The sequence below is a fragment of the Chiloscyllium punctatum genome, chromosome 48 (genome assembly GCF_047496795.1).
Source record: "Chiloscyllium punctatum isolate Juve2018m chromosome 48, sChiPun1.3, whole genome shotgun sequence".
Taxonomy (NCBI): Eukaryota; Metazoa; Chordata; class Chondrichthyes; order Orectolobiformes; family Hemiscylliidae; genus Chiloscyllium; species Chiloscyllium punctatum.
The window spans coordinates 26,056,208-26,071,022 of record NC_092786.1 but is presented as its reverse complement, the minus strand read 5'-3'; the positions used below and the strand labels follow the sequence as shown (position 1 = coordinate 26,071,022).

Below are 14,815 nucleotides of genomic sequence, written 5' to 3'. Positions count from 1 at the left end.
AAAGAGGCACCTGATGAGGTGATGTTAGGGTGAATAGAAGCAGCTGTTCTCCTTAGTTGAAGAGTCATTAACAACAAGGCATAATTTTAAGGTAAAGGGGCAGGACATTTAGAGGAGATTTGAGGAAGCAGTTTATCAGTCAGAGGGTGGTGGAATCTGAAATGCATTGCCTGCAAAGGTAGTGGAGATGGGAAACCTCAAACTTAAAAACGTTGGGTGTCACTGGCCAGTCCAAGATTTATAGCCTGTCCCTAGTTGTCCTGGAGAAGGTGATGTGAACTGTTTCCTTGAACTGATGCAGTCCATCTACTGTAGGTAGACCCACATGCCATTAGGGAGAGAGTTCCAGGATTTTGATCCAGTGGCAATGAAGGAACACACATATATTTCCAAGTCAGAATGGTGAGTGGCTTACAGGGGAACTTGCAGGTGGTGGTGTTCCTGTTAATCTGTTGTCCTTGTCCTTCTGGATTGTACTGGTTGTGGGTTTGGAAGATGCCGATGAGGGAGCCTTGGTGAATTTCGGTAGTGCATCCTGTAGATAGCATACGCCATTTTCAGCGCTGGAGGGAGTGATGATGGTTCCAATCAGGTGGGCTGTTTTGCCCTAGATGTCCACAAGACCATAAGACAGATGTGGAAGTCTGGCCATTCGGCCCATTCAAGCCTACTCCACCATTCTATCGTGGCTGATGGGCATTTCAACGCTACTTACCCGAGCTCTGGAGCACCCGGAGGAAACCCACACTGATACATGGAGAATGTGCAAACTCCACACAGACAGTGGGCCGAGGCTGGAATTGAACCTAGGTCCATGGTGCTGTGAGGCAGCAGTGCTAACCACTGAGCCACATGCTGCCCAAGTTTGCTAGTCTTTTTTTTGTCATTTTTATACAGGAATTCCTAAATATCTCAAACTGAAGCTTTCTGCGGTCCTTAATAAAGAATTAATAATCTGAATGATTAATTCTATCAGTTATGTGCACAATTCCTTCCTGAGAAGTTATTTTAAAGCTTTTGAAACTCAGCCAACTATTAATAACTGAATCAGCTGTCTAAATAAATCAATGCTGCTCCAATGCAGCTTATTGAAGCTGAAAAAACAGAACTTTTATTTTCTATTTCAAAGCAAATGCCTCATTAGTTGAAGAATTCGACAGCAGGGACTCCACTATGAATCATGACTCCTTGGAGATGCTGTGAGCCAGGTATACTCTCAAGGAGTTGGGAGTTGTGGAGATTTGAACTTCCTGTCCCTACGTTGGAACCAGCAATGATGTGAGTGGTTACCTCTCCGTCACCCCACATCTAGCACAAGGGGGACAAGAATCCCAGAATCTGATCCTGTCCACTGTTTTAAAAGGGCTCCCAAGTTGGCCTGATTAAGTGTAAATTCAGCATGGAGCTTCTGTTCTCTGCCCTCCATGGGTTAGAGCTGTCCAGGTATAACAATTAACTAGCATTCTAAATGTTGTGGTTCTTAATCAAGGAAGCTGATTGTGTGATGTTTTTCCTTGTGTTTTTATCCATTGACTGTTGCTTTTACTAATTGATTAGGATTTTAAAGAACAAGTAATTCATCACTTAGCAACCATCATCCTGCTGAGCTTCTCGTGGTGTGCTAACTACATCCGCGTGGGAACCCTGGTGATGATTGTCCATGACTCATCTGACATTCTGCTGGAAGTAAGTGAATGTACAGAGACATAAATATTATAATCAGCCCTGTATTCTGCATATCTACCTCAGGATGAATGAGTATTTGGGCTCATTTAAATATGTACAATTTATACCAGCTTTATTTGGATTATCACTGAATACAACAGAAAAGCCTATCAGATGGTGTAAAACTGGTCACTGACTCTCTCCAACTTTTTTGCCTTCCTGTCCAGGACCAATTTCAGTCCCTACAGTCCCCACAAAGGAAGGGAGAGGGATTGATGAGGGTGAGAGCACAGCACAGGCTCTTCAGTATCGTGCCGACCCTTTATCCTATTCGAAGGTCAAGCTAGCCTATGTATTCTTCATTTTACTATCATCTATGTGCCTATCCAGGAGTCGCTTAAATGTCCCTAATGCATCTGACTCTACTACCACTGCTGGCAGTGCATTCCACATGCCCACCACTCTGAGTAAAGAACCTCTGACATCTCCCCAAAACTTCCTCCTTAAAATCACCTTAAAATTATGCATCTTCGTGATCGCCATTTTCACCCTAGGAAAAAGTCTTCAGCTGTCCACTCTATCTTATACACCTCTATCAAGTCACTTCTCATCCTTCTTCGCTCCAGCGAGAAAAGCCCTAGCTCGCTCGACTTTTCTTTCTAAGACATGCCCTCTAGTCCAGGCAGCATCCTGGTAAATCTCCTCTGCACCCTCTCTAAAACTTCCACATCCTTCTTATAATGAGGCAGCTAAAACGGAACACAATATTCCAAGTGTGGTCTAACCAGGGTTCTGTAGAGCTACAGCATAACCTCACTACTTTTAAACTCAATCCCCCTGCTCATGAAAGCCAACACAACATACACCTTTTTTACAACCTTATCAACTTGGGTGGCAACTTTTGAGGGATCTATGACCTGGACCCCAAGATCCCTTTGTTCCTCCACACTGTCAAGAATTCCGCCTTTAACTCTTAATCCACATTCAAATTTGACTTTCCAAAATGAATTGCTTCACACTTATCCAGATTGAACTCCACCTACCACTCCTCAGCCCAGCTCTGCATCCTGTCAATGTCCTGTTGCAATTTACAATGGCCCTCCACACTATTCACAACTCCACCAACCTTGTGTCATCAGCAAACTTTCTAACCAACCCTTCCAGTTCCTCATCCAAGTCATTTATAAAAATCACAAAGAGCAGAGGTCCCAGAACAGATCCCTGTGGAACACCATTGATCATCGAGCTCTTGGCTTTCCATCTATTACCACCCTCTATGGGCCAACCAATTCTGTATCCAGACGGACAGGTTTCCCTGTATCCCATGCCTCCTTACTTTCTGAATGAGCTTACCATGGGGAATCTTATCAGACGCCTTGTTAAAATCCGTGTACACCCCATCCACTGCTCTACGTTCATCAAGATGTTTTGTCACATCCTCAAAGAATTCAGTAAGGTTTGTGAGGCATGAACTGGCCCCCTCAAAGCAGTGCTGACTATCGCAAGTCAAACTATGGTTTTCTAAATAACCATAAATCCTGTCTCTCAGAATCCTCTCCAATAATTTGTACACCAACAAACGTAAGACTGACTGGCCTGTAATTCCCAGGGTTATCCCTATTCCTTTTCTTGAAAAAGGAAATAATGTTTGCCACCCTTCAATCATCTGGTATTACTCCAGTGGACAGTGAGGACACAAAGATCATCACCAAAGGCGCAGCAATCTCTTCCCTCGTTTCCTGTGGTAATTTTGGGTTGTTGTGGCAGGGGTTTGTGGTCAGGATACTTGGAAAGATGGATTTTCCATAGGTCCCATTTAATACCAGGGCTTGGTTAGTGTTTTTGTCTTGGTTCCCAGCCAATATCAGATTGGAAGCCTTGTCTGGTGGATACAGTTCCAGCAACAGAGCACAGCTAGAGAGGGGAAAGTAAGGAGAGAGGGTGTGGGACCTTGGATAGGTTTCAGGAGGAGGATCATAGAAGAGGTGGTTGAAAAGTATTGAGATTATTACAATGGTAGGATCTATAGAAATATTGGGAGAAAGGAAACAGTTACAAAGAGATGGGAAAGGAGTGTGAGGCATATAGTGATTGAAGAGTATATGCACATTGAAAGGGTCTCCGCTTACCCACGCTGTGGGTTTGGTACCATCATTGTGATGTTAACAAGTTTACCAGCAGGCCAAACAGGTGTGTTGGAAAGGACTTTCAGGTTTCCATGGAGCAATCCTCACTTACTTTCAGCTGCTAGGTTTTCCAAAGTTTGGGATCACCAATATCAGGGCTCATAGCAGAAGCAGTAATACAGAGACTTGAACAAGCTGCCCTCTCATCTATTCAGCCCAAACTTTGGGTCCGCTACATCGATGACACCTTTGTCATCACAAAACAGAACAAATTAGAGGAAACATACAACACCATCAACAATATCCTGACAGGAACCAAATTCACAAAAGAGGAGGAGAATGACATCAGACTCCCATTCCCAGACGTGACAGTTGAACGGACAGCTAATGGAGAGCTTCAAACCATCATCTACACAAAAACAACAAACACAGACCAAACATTTAACTTCAGAAGCAATCATCCCAACACCCACAAATGGAGCTGCATCAAGACATCATTTCAACAAGCTACATCACACTGCAGCATCAAAGAATTACAAAAAAGCAGAAGAAAAATATTTATACAATGTTTTCAAGGAAAACAGGTACGCAATGAACACAATCTGCCAATTCCTCAGATACCAACACAAACAAGCAGACACAGCACAACCAAAAACTATAGCCACATTACCTTACATCAAAGACATATCAGAAATGACTTCCAAACTACTCCGACCCCTTGACATCATGGTAGCCCACAAACCTACCAACATACTACAACAGTGACTAATGAACCTAAAGGATCCAATAGATCCCACCAGCAAAACTAACATCATTTACAAGATGCCATGCAAGAACTGTTTTAAAAAAAAACACAACATCGGACAAACTAGCAGGAAACTTGCCACCAGGATACATGAACACCAACTGGTCACCAAAAGACACGACCCACTATCACTAGTTTCTATACATACAGACAAAGAAGGACAGCACTTTGACTGGGACAACACACACATCCTAGGACAGGCAAAACAAAGACATGCACAAGAATTCTGAAAGACCTGGCATTCTAACCAGAACTGGGAATGACATCACCCACCTTGAGAAACCAAGACCAATAAATACAGACGTGGAACATACCACCAGCGCTTCACCGGAGACTCTCATTGATTATGTTATCTAGTCATGGTGATGAAACATTCTGTAAACAAACCTTCAAGCTCAGCGAGCTAACTTGCATCAACCTGAGCTCCAAATCTTCTCAAAAATCATCTCCTGATTCACCAAAGCCTGTACACCATCTTTGAGGCACAAGTCGGGTGTGTGTGGTAGAATACCCCCAACTTGCCTAGATGAGTGCAGTTCCAACAACACAAGGACAGAGCAACAGACACATGGGAACATTGTCATGTGTAAGTTTCTCATCCTGGAAATATATCACCTTCGCTGGATCTCCTTCCCACACATGAATTGCAGCGACTTAAGGCAGCTCAGTGCTACGTTGTCAGGAACAAGTAAGGATGGGCAACATATACTGGTCTTGCCAGCAATGTTCACATCCCACGAATGAATCGTTAAAAATGATTTTTTGGGATGACCAACTTTTGAAAACATTGACATGGGAACATGGCTCTCATGCTTATTAAATGGGCTCACCACCATCTAAGACTGAATTAATGATTGTCAGAGATTCTGTCTTGATTTGATGTCTACCTGCACACAGCATCACAAATATTAGGGATGCCTATGGATTGTATGTTCTGAATGTAATTTACAGTAAAATGTTTTAATCTGTCATGCCTTGTATTGCCAGAGCTTTGTTAGAAAGCGTCATTGGAAAAGCGCAGCAGGTCAGGCAGCATCCGAGGAGCAGGAGAATCGACGTTTCTGGAATTCCTGAAAAAGGGCTCATGCCCGAAACGTCGATTCTCCTGCTCCTTGGATGCTGCCTGACCTGCTGTGCTTTTCCAGCAACACATTTTCAGCTCTGATCTCCAGCACCTGCAGTCCTCACTTTCTCCTAGAGAGCGTCATTACCTATAGAACATCTTATGGGAGGTGAAATTAAATTATTTTAAATTAAACACTATGCAGATCTTGGTGAGTCTAGAGAACTACAAACAAGGCCATTCAGTCCCCCATACATTTGTATGAAGTGAAATCATTAAAATGGACATTGCGCCAAAAATCGGCATGGTGGCTCAGTGGTTAGCTTTGCTGCCTCACAGCGCCAGGGTCCCAGGTTCGATTCTAGCCTTGGCGACTGTCTGTGTGGAGTTTACACATTCTCCCTGTGTCTGTGTGGGTTTCCTCTGGGTACTCCTGGTTTCCTCCCACATTCCAAAGATGTGCAGGTCAGGTGAATTGGTCATACTAAATTGTCCATACTAAGTTGTTAGGTGCATTTTAATGTGTCACACATAATTATAGCAGACCCAAATTCTCCGCACCTCTCATAGTCACAGATCCATCATAATAACGGTTCCATGCTGGGGTAAATTTCCTCCAGTCACACTGCCAGAAGAAAATGTATTCACGTCTTGCATAAATCATCTTTATGGGGATTTTTAGGTGATTATTTTTAACTTGCTTTCTTTGAGACCATACCTAAATGTTCTTGTTTCTTTCAGTGCATGTTTGTGACATCAGCAGGTGTACAGGAACTATGGTTAGGCCCTGATACTTTATCCTTCATAATTAAGGAGTGCTTTTGTAGGCTGAAACTTCTAATTCTTCAGTTATATAGGATGTACAATTAGAGCTCCAAAAGCTAATGTACTGGAACTCTGAAATAAAAATGGAATGTTTGTTTAAAATTGCTGACTTGATAACCAGCAGCTGTGAAGAGAGAAACCAAGTTATTGACCCCAAAATCTACACCCCATCACCATCCCACAATGCCCAAGCAGCACGTGAGGGTGTCTTTTAATAAATGAATGCTGAAAGTAATGTCAGGCCACTCAACATCCGTGCATATGAAACCCCCCTTCTTCCCCCACCCCCCACCCACCCCGGATCAAATTTGATCCCGTCTCGTTTGTTCATAATAGCGCAGTCTGACCACCATTCCCCAAAAATTTGGTCCCATCCAATATAGTTTGGGTCTCTCTATCATCCACCTGCTGATGTTCTTTGGCCCATCCACTGCAGCACACTGCACTGGATGACTATCGGGCAGGAGGCAAATGCGCATGATGCTATTTTCAGCCTCTCTGTAAATCGTGACGTCCTAAAGATTTCTGCTGCCTTCAGATAAATCAGTGAAGTTGCATGCAGACATTTAAATTGTCCTGATTATGAATTTGATAAATATATGCTCATTGAAACATGAAACTGTCAATTTCATTTGATTTTGCTGTAAAGTGATTCCTGAATCCTGATTTTTCTGACAGTCTGCCAAGATGCTTAACTATGCTGGGTGGAAAACCGTTTGTAACTCGCTCTTCATTGTCTTTGCTGTGGTATTTATAATCACCAGGCTTGTCATCTTCCCTTTCTGGTGAGTATCAATATAAAACCCTTTTCTTTGTGACATCAGGAAAGAGGTGGTTTCAGGCACTGGTTGCTGTACTTACTCCGTAACATACTGCTCAACAGAAATTCACTTTAAAGGACAGTGAGTCCAATTAGCAGTGTATTGAGAACAGAGCTTTTTGACCAAGTAACACACAACCTATTATGAGGACTGTGATGAGGGACTTCAGTTTTGTGAGTGACTGGAGAAACTGACGTGGTTTTACTTGGGATAGGAAATGTTAAGAGGAGATTTAATGGAAGTGTTTAAAATCACGAGTTATTTCTGGTGATGAAAATAATTGCTTATCATGGGACACCGATCCAAAGGAATTGGAAATATTTTTGGCACAGCGAGTTGGTGTGATCAGGAACACACTGTCTAAAAGGATGATGGAGACAGAATTAATGTAACTTTCAATTGAATATTAAATAAATACTTGAAGAGAAAAGGTTTGCAGGATTTACAGGAAAGAGCAGAGGGAATGGGGCTAATTGGATAACTCTTCCAAAGAGGTGAATCCACAGTGGGATGAGAGACCTCTTATGGTTCTCTGCCTAGATGTTCTATCATTTAACATACGGTATATGATCATGAGGACAGCTATTGGGGTGTTGTGATGAGGGCAGTCTAACTTGTCCTTGTGCTGTCTTACTATAATCATTTGCTGCAGATCTCATAGAACAGAATAAGAGGACATTTTCACTGCAGTGGTTTCTGTCTACGATAACTTTTTTCCACCAATTCTGTTGTGAAAGAAAGGCCTAAAGCTGTCTGGCATATTCCAGAAGTAGTGTGCATCATTTCAGGATTGAGTCATGATTAAAATTCTTTATTAATGGTCTCCAGAGTACATCCAGAGCACATCTGGACAGATGGGATTTACTTTAATGTGGTAACGTTTAACCTGTATTCTTATCAACAGGATCATTCATTGTACTTGGGTCTATCCAGTTTATCACTATCCTCCATTCTTCGGATATTATTTCTTCAACGTCATGCTGGCTGTGCTTCAACTGCTCCATATTTTCTGGGCATACCTCATCTTACAAATGGTTGCAAAGTTCTTCTCCAGCAAAGTAAGTTGTTTCTTGACATTGAGGAATGTTCACTATGTCGAGTACTTGAGTTGCTTCTGTCAGCTGTAGGTACAACAAGCAAGCACAGAAACGTGTACTGATACTGGGCAATTCCAAACATTGCAAGAGTTTGTGTTTACATGAATGGTTCAAGAATTCTTCAATTTCCCCATGGGCAGCATGGTGCTTAGCTTTGCCGACTCATAGTGCAAGGGACACTGGTTCAGTTCCAGCCTTGGGTGAATGTGTGGAGTTTGCAGGTTAGGTGGATTAGCCATGATTCCTGATGAAGGGCTTTTGCCCGAAACGTCGATTTCGAAGCTACTTGGATGCTGCCTGAACTGCTGTGCTCTTCCAGCACCACTAATCCAGAATCTGGTTTCCAGCATCTGCAGTCATTGTTTTTACCATGTAAATTCCCCTGTAGGGTTCAGGGATGTGCAGGCTAGGTGGTTTAGACTATGGTTAAACTACAGGGATAGGGTGGGGGGGTCTGGGTCTGGATAATATGCTGTTTAGAAGTTTGATGCAGACTCAATGGGCCAAATGGCTTCTTCCTGCACCGTCGGGATTCTCTGATTCTTCTTGTTCAGTTCTGTGGGAGTGTTTGCCTATACCCTGCTTAATTTACCTTCATCGTTGAACTCGCTCAAAGTGCCTCAACCACAGCAGAAGTAGAATTCTGTCATTTTGTATCAGACTGAGTAAAAGTCCTCAGCTTGGCTGTGCATATCGCTGGGTCAGTGGATAGAGGAAAACTAACTGATGTCCATTGAATTTTCTATCTGTGTAAGAAGGTAGACCTTTAGTCTCCTTATGGTAATGCAATGAGTTTCTTAAGTAATTCAAATTTTTAATATAATACATGTATTTGTGCATATTGTGTAGCATTAATGATGAAAGCAATCTAGTTAGGGGTAAAGATGACTAGGACAGCTTCTGATAGTGCTGTGCAATGCTTCATCTCAATCTTTGATTGAAACTGTAACCCAAAAGACAACAACTTTTGACAGTGCTTCCCTAAGCCCTGGCAGGGGGTGTGAAAACGTGGGGGGAGAAACACCTGGAGCAATTTTTATTTTTTTGACTGACTGATTTTCAGTTTTGTTCCTCCTCCCTTTGAATCTACTCTCAGGTTTCCCTCCCCATCAAAGATGTTTAAATCTCCCCACCAGCCATATCCCAAACCTGCCTGCCATGATATCGATCTCCACATGTAATGTGTAAAGTTCATACAGGACCTGATACTTATTTTTCACTAACCCCCTTCCCCCCCACCGCCCCCCTTCACCTCCAAAAAAACTGATCTTTAAGGAATCTGAAGTCCTCCCTCCTGCACTCTCTCTCCAGCCACATGTTCCATTATGCGAATCTATTTCTCTTCTGACGAGCCCATGATAATAGGATAAATGCAGTGATTACTGTCTTTGAAGACCTTTATTGTTCCTTCATCACTCCCTAAACACTGACTGCAGACCCTGCAGTGCCTCCAGCTGCTGCTGAAAAACCAGCTGCTCTATTCTTGGCGTATTGCTGCACTCTCTCACACTTTCTTTTTCTGTGTCTTTCTTTCTCTCTCTCATCCCTTCTCTCTCTCTTACCCCTCGCTCTCGCTCTCACCACTTCATTCCCAGCCTTGCTGTCCCTCTGACCATTATAACCCTATAGGTTTTAAAGCCAAGCTGCCTACTCTCTTGATCTGTGTTTTGTTTACCGTGATCTTCATGTTGCCCTTGGTTCTGTCTCACTGGTAAGTATGTCTCAAATCCGAACTCTAGGACTTTTTCTGTATGAGCAACTTGAGATCAACAAGGTAATATAAGCTTGTATACTCTAGATCAGTGATCCTAGTTTCCATGGAGAAACTGATAATGGCACAAAGGTTGGATCCAAATGGCATAAGGCCATACATAATATGTCAACTTTGATTATCAATGCTATTGTAACAGCAGACCTGTTGGTAAACTTTCCAGTTTACACATGATACTTCAATTCACCTTCCACTATTTATACCCCAATTTAATTGCAGGTTATCAGAAAATTAAAAGAGCTGGAATTTTAATGATGTAAATTGTATGTTTTGAATCATTTGCTGTAACTCACCAAGAATGAGTTTAAATCTTCAGTTATTTTTAAAAGATTTGTTTTTCTGATTGAGTAGACAATTGTGCAAGAAAAATCTTGGTATAATTTAAAAGTAGTGTGGATGTGGTCTTTCTGGGGTCGTTCCAATCCACTGATCAGCAACAAAAACAGCTTTGATGTTATTAATATCCTTTAATCCTGAGCATCCTGTAAACACTCTGCTCTGTCAGTCTCTGCATTCTGTTTAATTTGCAGAGAACTAAAGATGCTGATAGAGTGGAAAGGGATAAGATCGGACAACCCTGAAGGAGACAAAACAAGCACAAAATTATTTTTATTTTCTTTAGTTTGGAGTTGTAGGAATCTATGGAAGAACTGGCTTTTTGGAAATTCTGAAATGTGGATTTTACTGGCTAGGCTAACATTTATTGTCGATCCCTACGTGTCATTGAGAATGTCACAGTGAACAGTCTACACAGTCCATGTTGTGTAGACACCCCCACAATGCTTTAAGCAAAGGAGTTCAGGATTTTGACATAGCCAGACTGAAAAAATGGTGATTTACTTCCAAGGGGAGCTTGTAGGACATGGTGTTCCTGGAATCCTGAGGCAAAGTGAGAGGGAGATAATCAGAAGGGAAGAGCTACAATGAGAGAAAATGGAATAGAGAATGGGAGAGGGAGAGATTGCCAGAGATAATATGATAGCAAAGAGAATGAGGGAACTACAAGAAGCAAAGGAAGAGATTGCTGTGCCTTTGGTGATTGTCTTTGCATCCTCACTGTACACTGGAGTGGTACCAGATGATTGGAGGGTGGCAAATGTTATTTCCTTTTTCAATAAAAGGAATAGGGACAACTCTGGGAATTGCAGATCAGTCAGTCTTATGTCAGTGGTGGGCAAATTATTGGAGAGCATTCTGAGAGACAGGATTTATGATTATTTGGAAAAACCTAACTTGGTTAGAGATAGTTCCATGGCTCTGTGAGGGGAAGGTCATGCCTCACAAACCTTATTGAATTCTTGAGGATATTGACAAAACGCATTGATGAAGGTAGAGCAGTGGGTGTGATGTATTTGGATTTTAGCAAGGCTTTTGATAAGGTTCCCCTTAGTAGGCTCCTTCAGAAAGTAAGGAGGCATGGCATACAGGGAAATTTGGCTGTCTGGATACAGAATTGGCTAGCTCATACAGGGTGGTAGTAGATGGAAAGTAATCAGCCTGGAGATCGGTGACCAGTGGTCTTCCACAGATCTGTTCTGGGACCTCTGCTCTTTGCGAAACGTCAACTCCCCTGCTCCTCAGATGCTGCCTGACCTGCTGTACTTTTCCAGCACCACACATTCAACTCTGATCTCCAGCATCTGCAGTCCTCACTTCCTGATTTCTGTTGGAGTAATGTAATAACAGTTCTCATTATTTACACATTTCTGATTAATGCTTGAAGATTAATAAACAAACTTCTAATACTTCACCAATTGTCATGCCTTATAAGGGTTTTAGATTACCTACAGTATGGAAACAGGCCCTTTGGCCCAACATGTCCATACCGACCCTTTGAAGAGTAACACACCCAGACCCATTCCCCATACATATCCTTGACTAATGCACCTAACGCTATGAGGAATTTAGCATGGCCAATTCACCTAACCTGCACATCTTTGGTTTGTGGGAGGAAACCAGAGAACCCGGAGGAAACCCACACAGACACTGGGAGAATGTGCAAACTCCACACACAATGTCCCGTAAGGGCTGGAATCAAACCTGGGTCTCTGGCGCTGTGAGGCAGCAGTTTTAACCACTGAGCCACCGTGCCACCCCAAATTCTAAAATATGAATTAAATGACAAGACTTAGCTTTATTTATAAATACAAAATTTGACTCTGTGGCATTGGTAGCTTTCGGAAGACACAAACAAACAAGGCCATTTTTCCGTGCTCCAGGTATGACCCATGCTGAATGCCATTTCAGTGTGACTGTTAATGTGACTGTTCCCTGTGTGCACCAGCAGATTGCAGAGTGGACGGATTGTGATGTTGTAGAGAGTGTGGTGCTGTAAAAGTATAGCAGGTCAGGCAGCATCCGAGGAGCAGGAGAATCAATGTTTCGGGCAAAATCCTGATTCTCCTGCTCCTGCTGTGCTTTTCCAACACCACACCCTTGACTTTGAGCTCCAGCATCTGTACTCCTCACTTTTTCCTCCGGATTGTGATCTTGGTCAACATCTAACACTGTACCAGCTGACCTACTTTTTTGGATCTCCCCTCTCTAGTGACTGTCCTCTCATAAATAAGAATGGCTAAGTATGCTTTCAGCAGCATGAAGGATCCCATCCTCCATCAGTGTTGTTCAAAACTTGCAGTTTTAACTTTTGATTGGCTGTTGTTGAATTTGTTTAAGTGTTAGATGTTTGGGGGACCAGTTGCTTACAATTCATTAAGATTTCAGAAAACAGTGCTGCACATTGGGAAAGTACTAGTTGGTTACTGCAAGGACTTTGGACAAACTACTTACTCCTAGTATAGGTTGTCAAACTACATGGGAATGTGCCTGCCGCAGTCACTAGCTAGAAGGGTGAGCACACTGAGGGTGAAGTGTGGCTAGAAATATGTGGTATGAGTCTTGATTAATATAGAGACTGTTGGCTGGCAGGTGAAAAGGAGAGGTGGTGAATATAGCAATGTGAGGGGCTTCTCCTGCAGTTGCTAAGATATTGCAGTTAAAGATGCATTCAGAACAGGTGGGGTAATTGGTGGTGGATCTGCGTGGGACTCAATACAAAAGAAAGAATAAGATCCTTCTGGAAGGAAGGGTAAAAGTAAAGAAGAGATCCATGTTTTATTTGGTTGAGATATGTCTGGGGAGCTCAGACCTGTCTGTTACACATTCTGCACTTTGAGATGTTGTGGAGGGTCCGGGTAGTCTGGATGACTCTGTGGGAGATATGCCTCCAGGTGGAGCAACTCGAGCTCAGGTTCTGGAGCTTGAGCAGCACTGGGGGCATGGTGAGGTATTCAAAAGACTGAGAGATTAGTGGATGACATGGCTCAGAATGTGGTCACCTTGCAGCTTCAGAAAATGCAGCCTGAGGGGAAATCGGTGACCACCAGGAGGTGGTAACCGGGCAGGTAGTGAGGGAATCCCCAGTGTGCGTCTCACTTGTAAGCTGTTTCCTGGCCATGGTGAACAGTAAGAATGACAATTCCTTTATGGAAGCTAGCCATAGGTGAGGCCATGGTACTGTGTGTGGTCCAGCTCCTTGGGGGGAGGAAGTATACACTAGTAGTAGGGGGTTTGTTAGTGAGGGGAGTAAACGGAAGCTTCTGTAGTAATAGACGTAACTCCAGAATGGTGTGTTCACTCCCAGATTGTTATGGAACAGCTGCGGGGCATTCTGAAGTTCTGGGCCATGTTGAGACTATTGACAGGAGAAGAAAGAAAATTAAGGTCCTTCCCTCAGATTTTAGGGAGCTCGAAATTGAAAAGCAGGACTCCAAAGATATTAATCTCTAGTGTCATGCAGCAGTGAATATCGGATTAAAAACATAGAAGCACAAAAAACAGTTGCAGGGTCGGGCCATTCGGTCCTTCAAGCCTGCACCCCACCATTCAGTATGATCCTGGTCAATCATGCAATCTCAGTATCCCACTCCCACTTTTTTCCATTTCCCTTGATCCCTTTAAGGGCCACATCCAGCTCCCTTTTGAATATATCAAACAAATTATCCCCAACACCTTCCTGTGTGAGAGATTCCACAGGTTCACAACTCTGAGTGAAGAAATATTTCCTCATCTCAGTCCTGAATGGTTTACCCCTAGAGTGTGACCCCGAGTTTTGGATTTCTCCAATATTGGGAACATGCTTTCTGCATCTAGCCTGTCCAGTCCCATCAGGTTTTTATGTTTCTATGCGATCCCCACCTCATTCTTCTAAATTCCAGTGAGTACAAGGCCAGTCAATCCAACCTTTCTTCATATGTCAGTGGGGTGGCATTTTGGCTCAGTGGTTAGCACTGTTGGCTCTTAGTGCCAGAGACCTGGGTTCAATTCTAACCTCTGGTGACTGGAGTTGGCACATTTTTCCCATGTCTGCGTGGGTTTCCTCCCACAGTGCAAAGTTGTGCAGATTAGGTGGCTTGGCCATTCTAAATTACCCATGGTGACCAGGGATGTGCAGGCTGGGTGGGTTAGCTATGGGAAATGTGGGCTTGAAGGATGGGGGGGCGCAGGGGGTGGATCTGGGTGGGATGCTCTTCATAGTGTCGCTGTGGGCTTATTGGGCCAAATGGCCTGTTTCCACACTGCGGGGATTCTTTAGTTCTATTCTATTCTGCCATTCCAGGTATCAGTTTGGTGAATCTTTACT

At 43.1% G+C, this 14,815-nt stretch overlaps 1 protein-coding gene across 3 annotated transcripts in view; it reads left to right on the top strand.

Moving 5' to 3' along the window:
• Positions 1-14,815, top strand: part of cers3a (ceramide synthase 3a) — a 102,604-nt gene that overhangs the window by 73,847 nt on the left and 13,942 nt on the right. For all 3 annotated transcript variants that reach the window (XM_072564887.1, XM_072564886.1, XM_072564885.1), the window contains exons 8-10: positions 1,558-1,686; positions 7,163-7,269; positions 8,210-8,363. In XM_072564887.1, the coding sequence (XP_072420988.1) occupies positions 1,558-1,686; positions 7,163-7,269; positions 8,210-8,363 (390 nt within the window). The remainder of the gene's footprint in view (positions 1-1,557; positions 1,687-7,162; positions 7,270-8,209; positions 8,364-14,815) is intronic.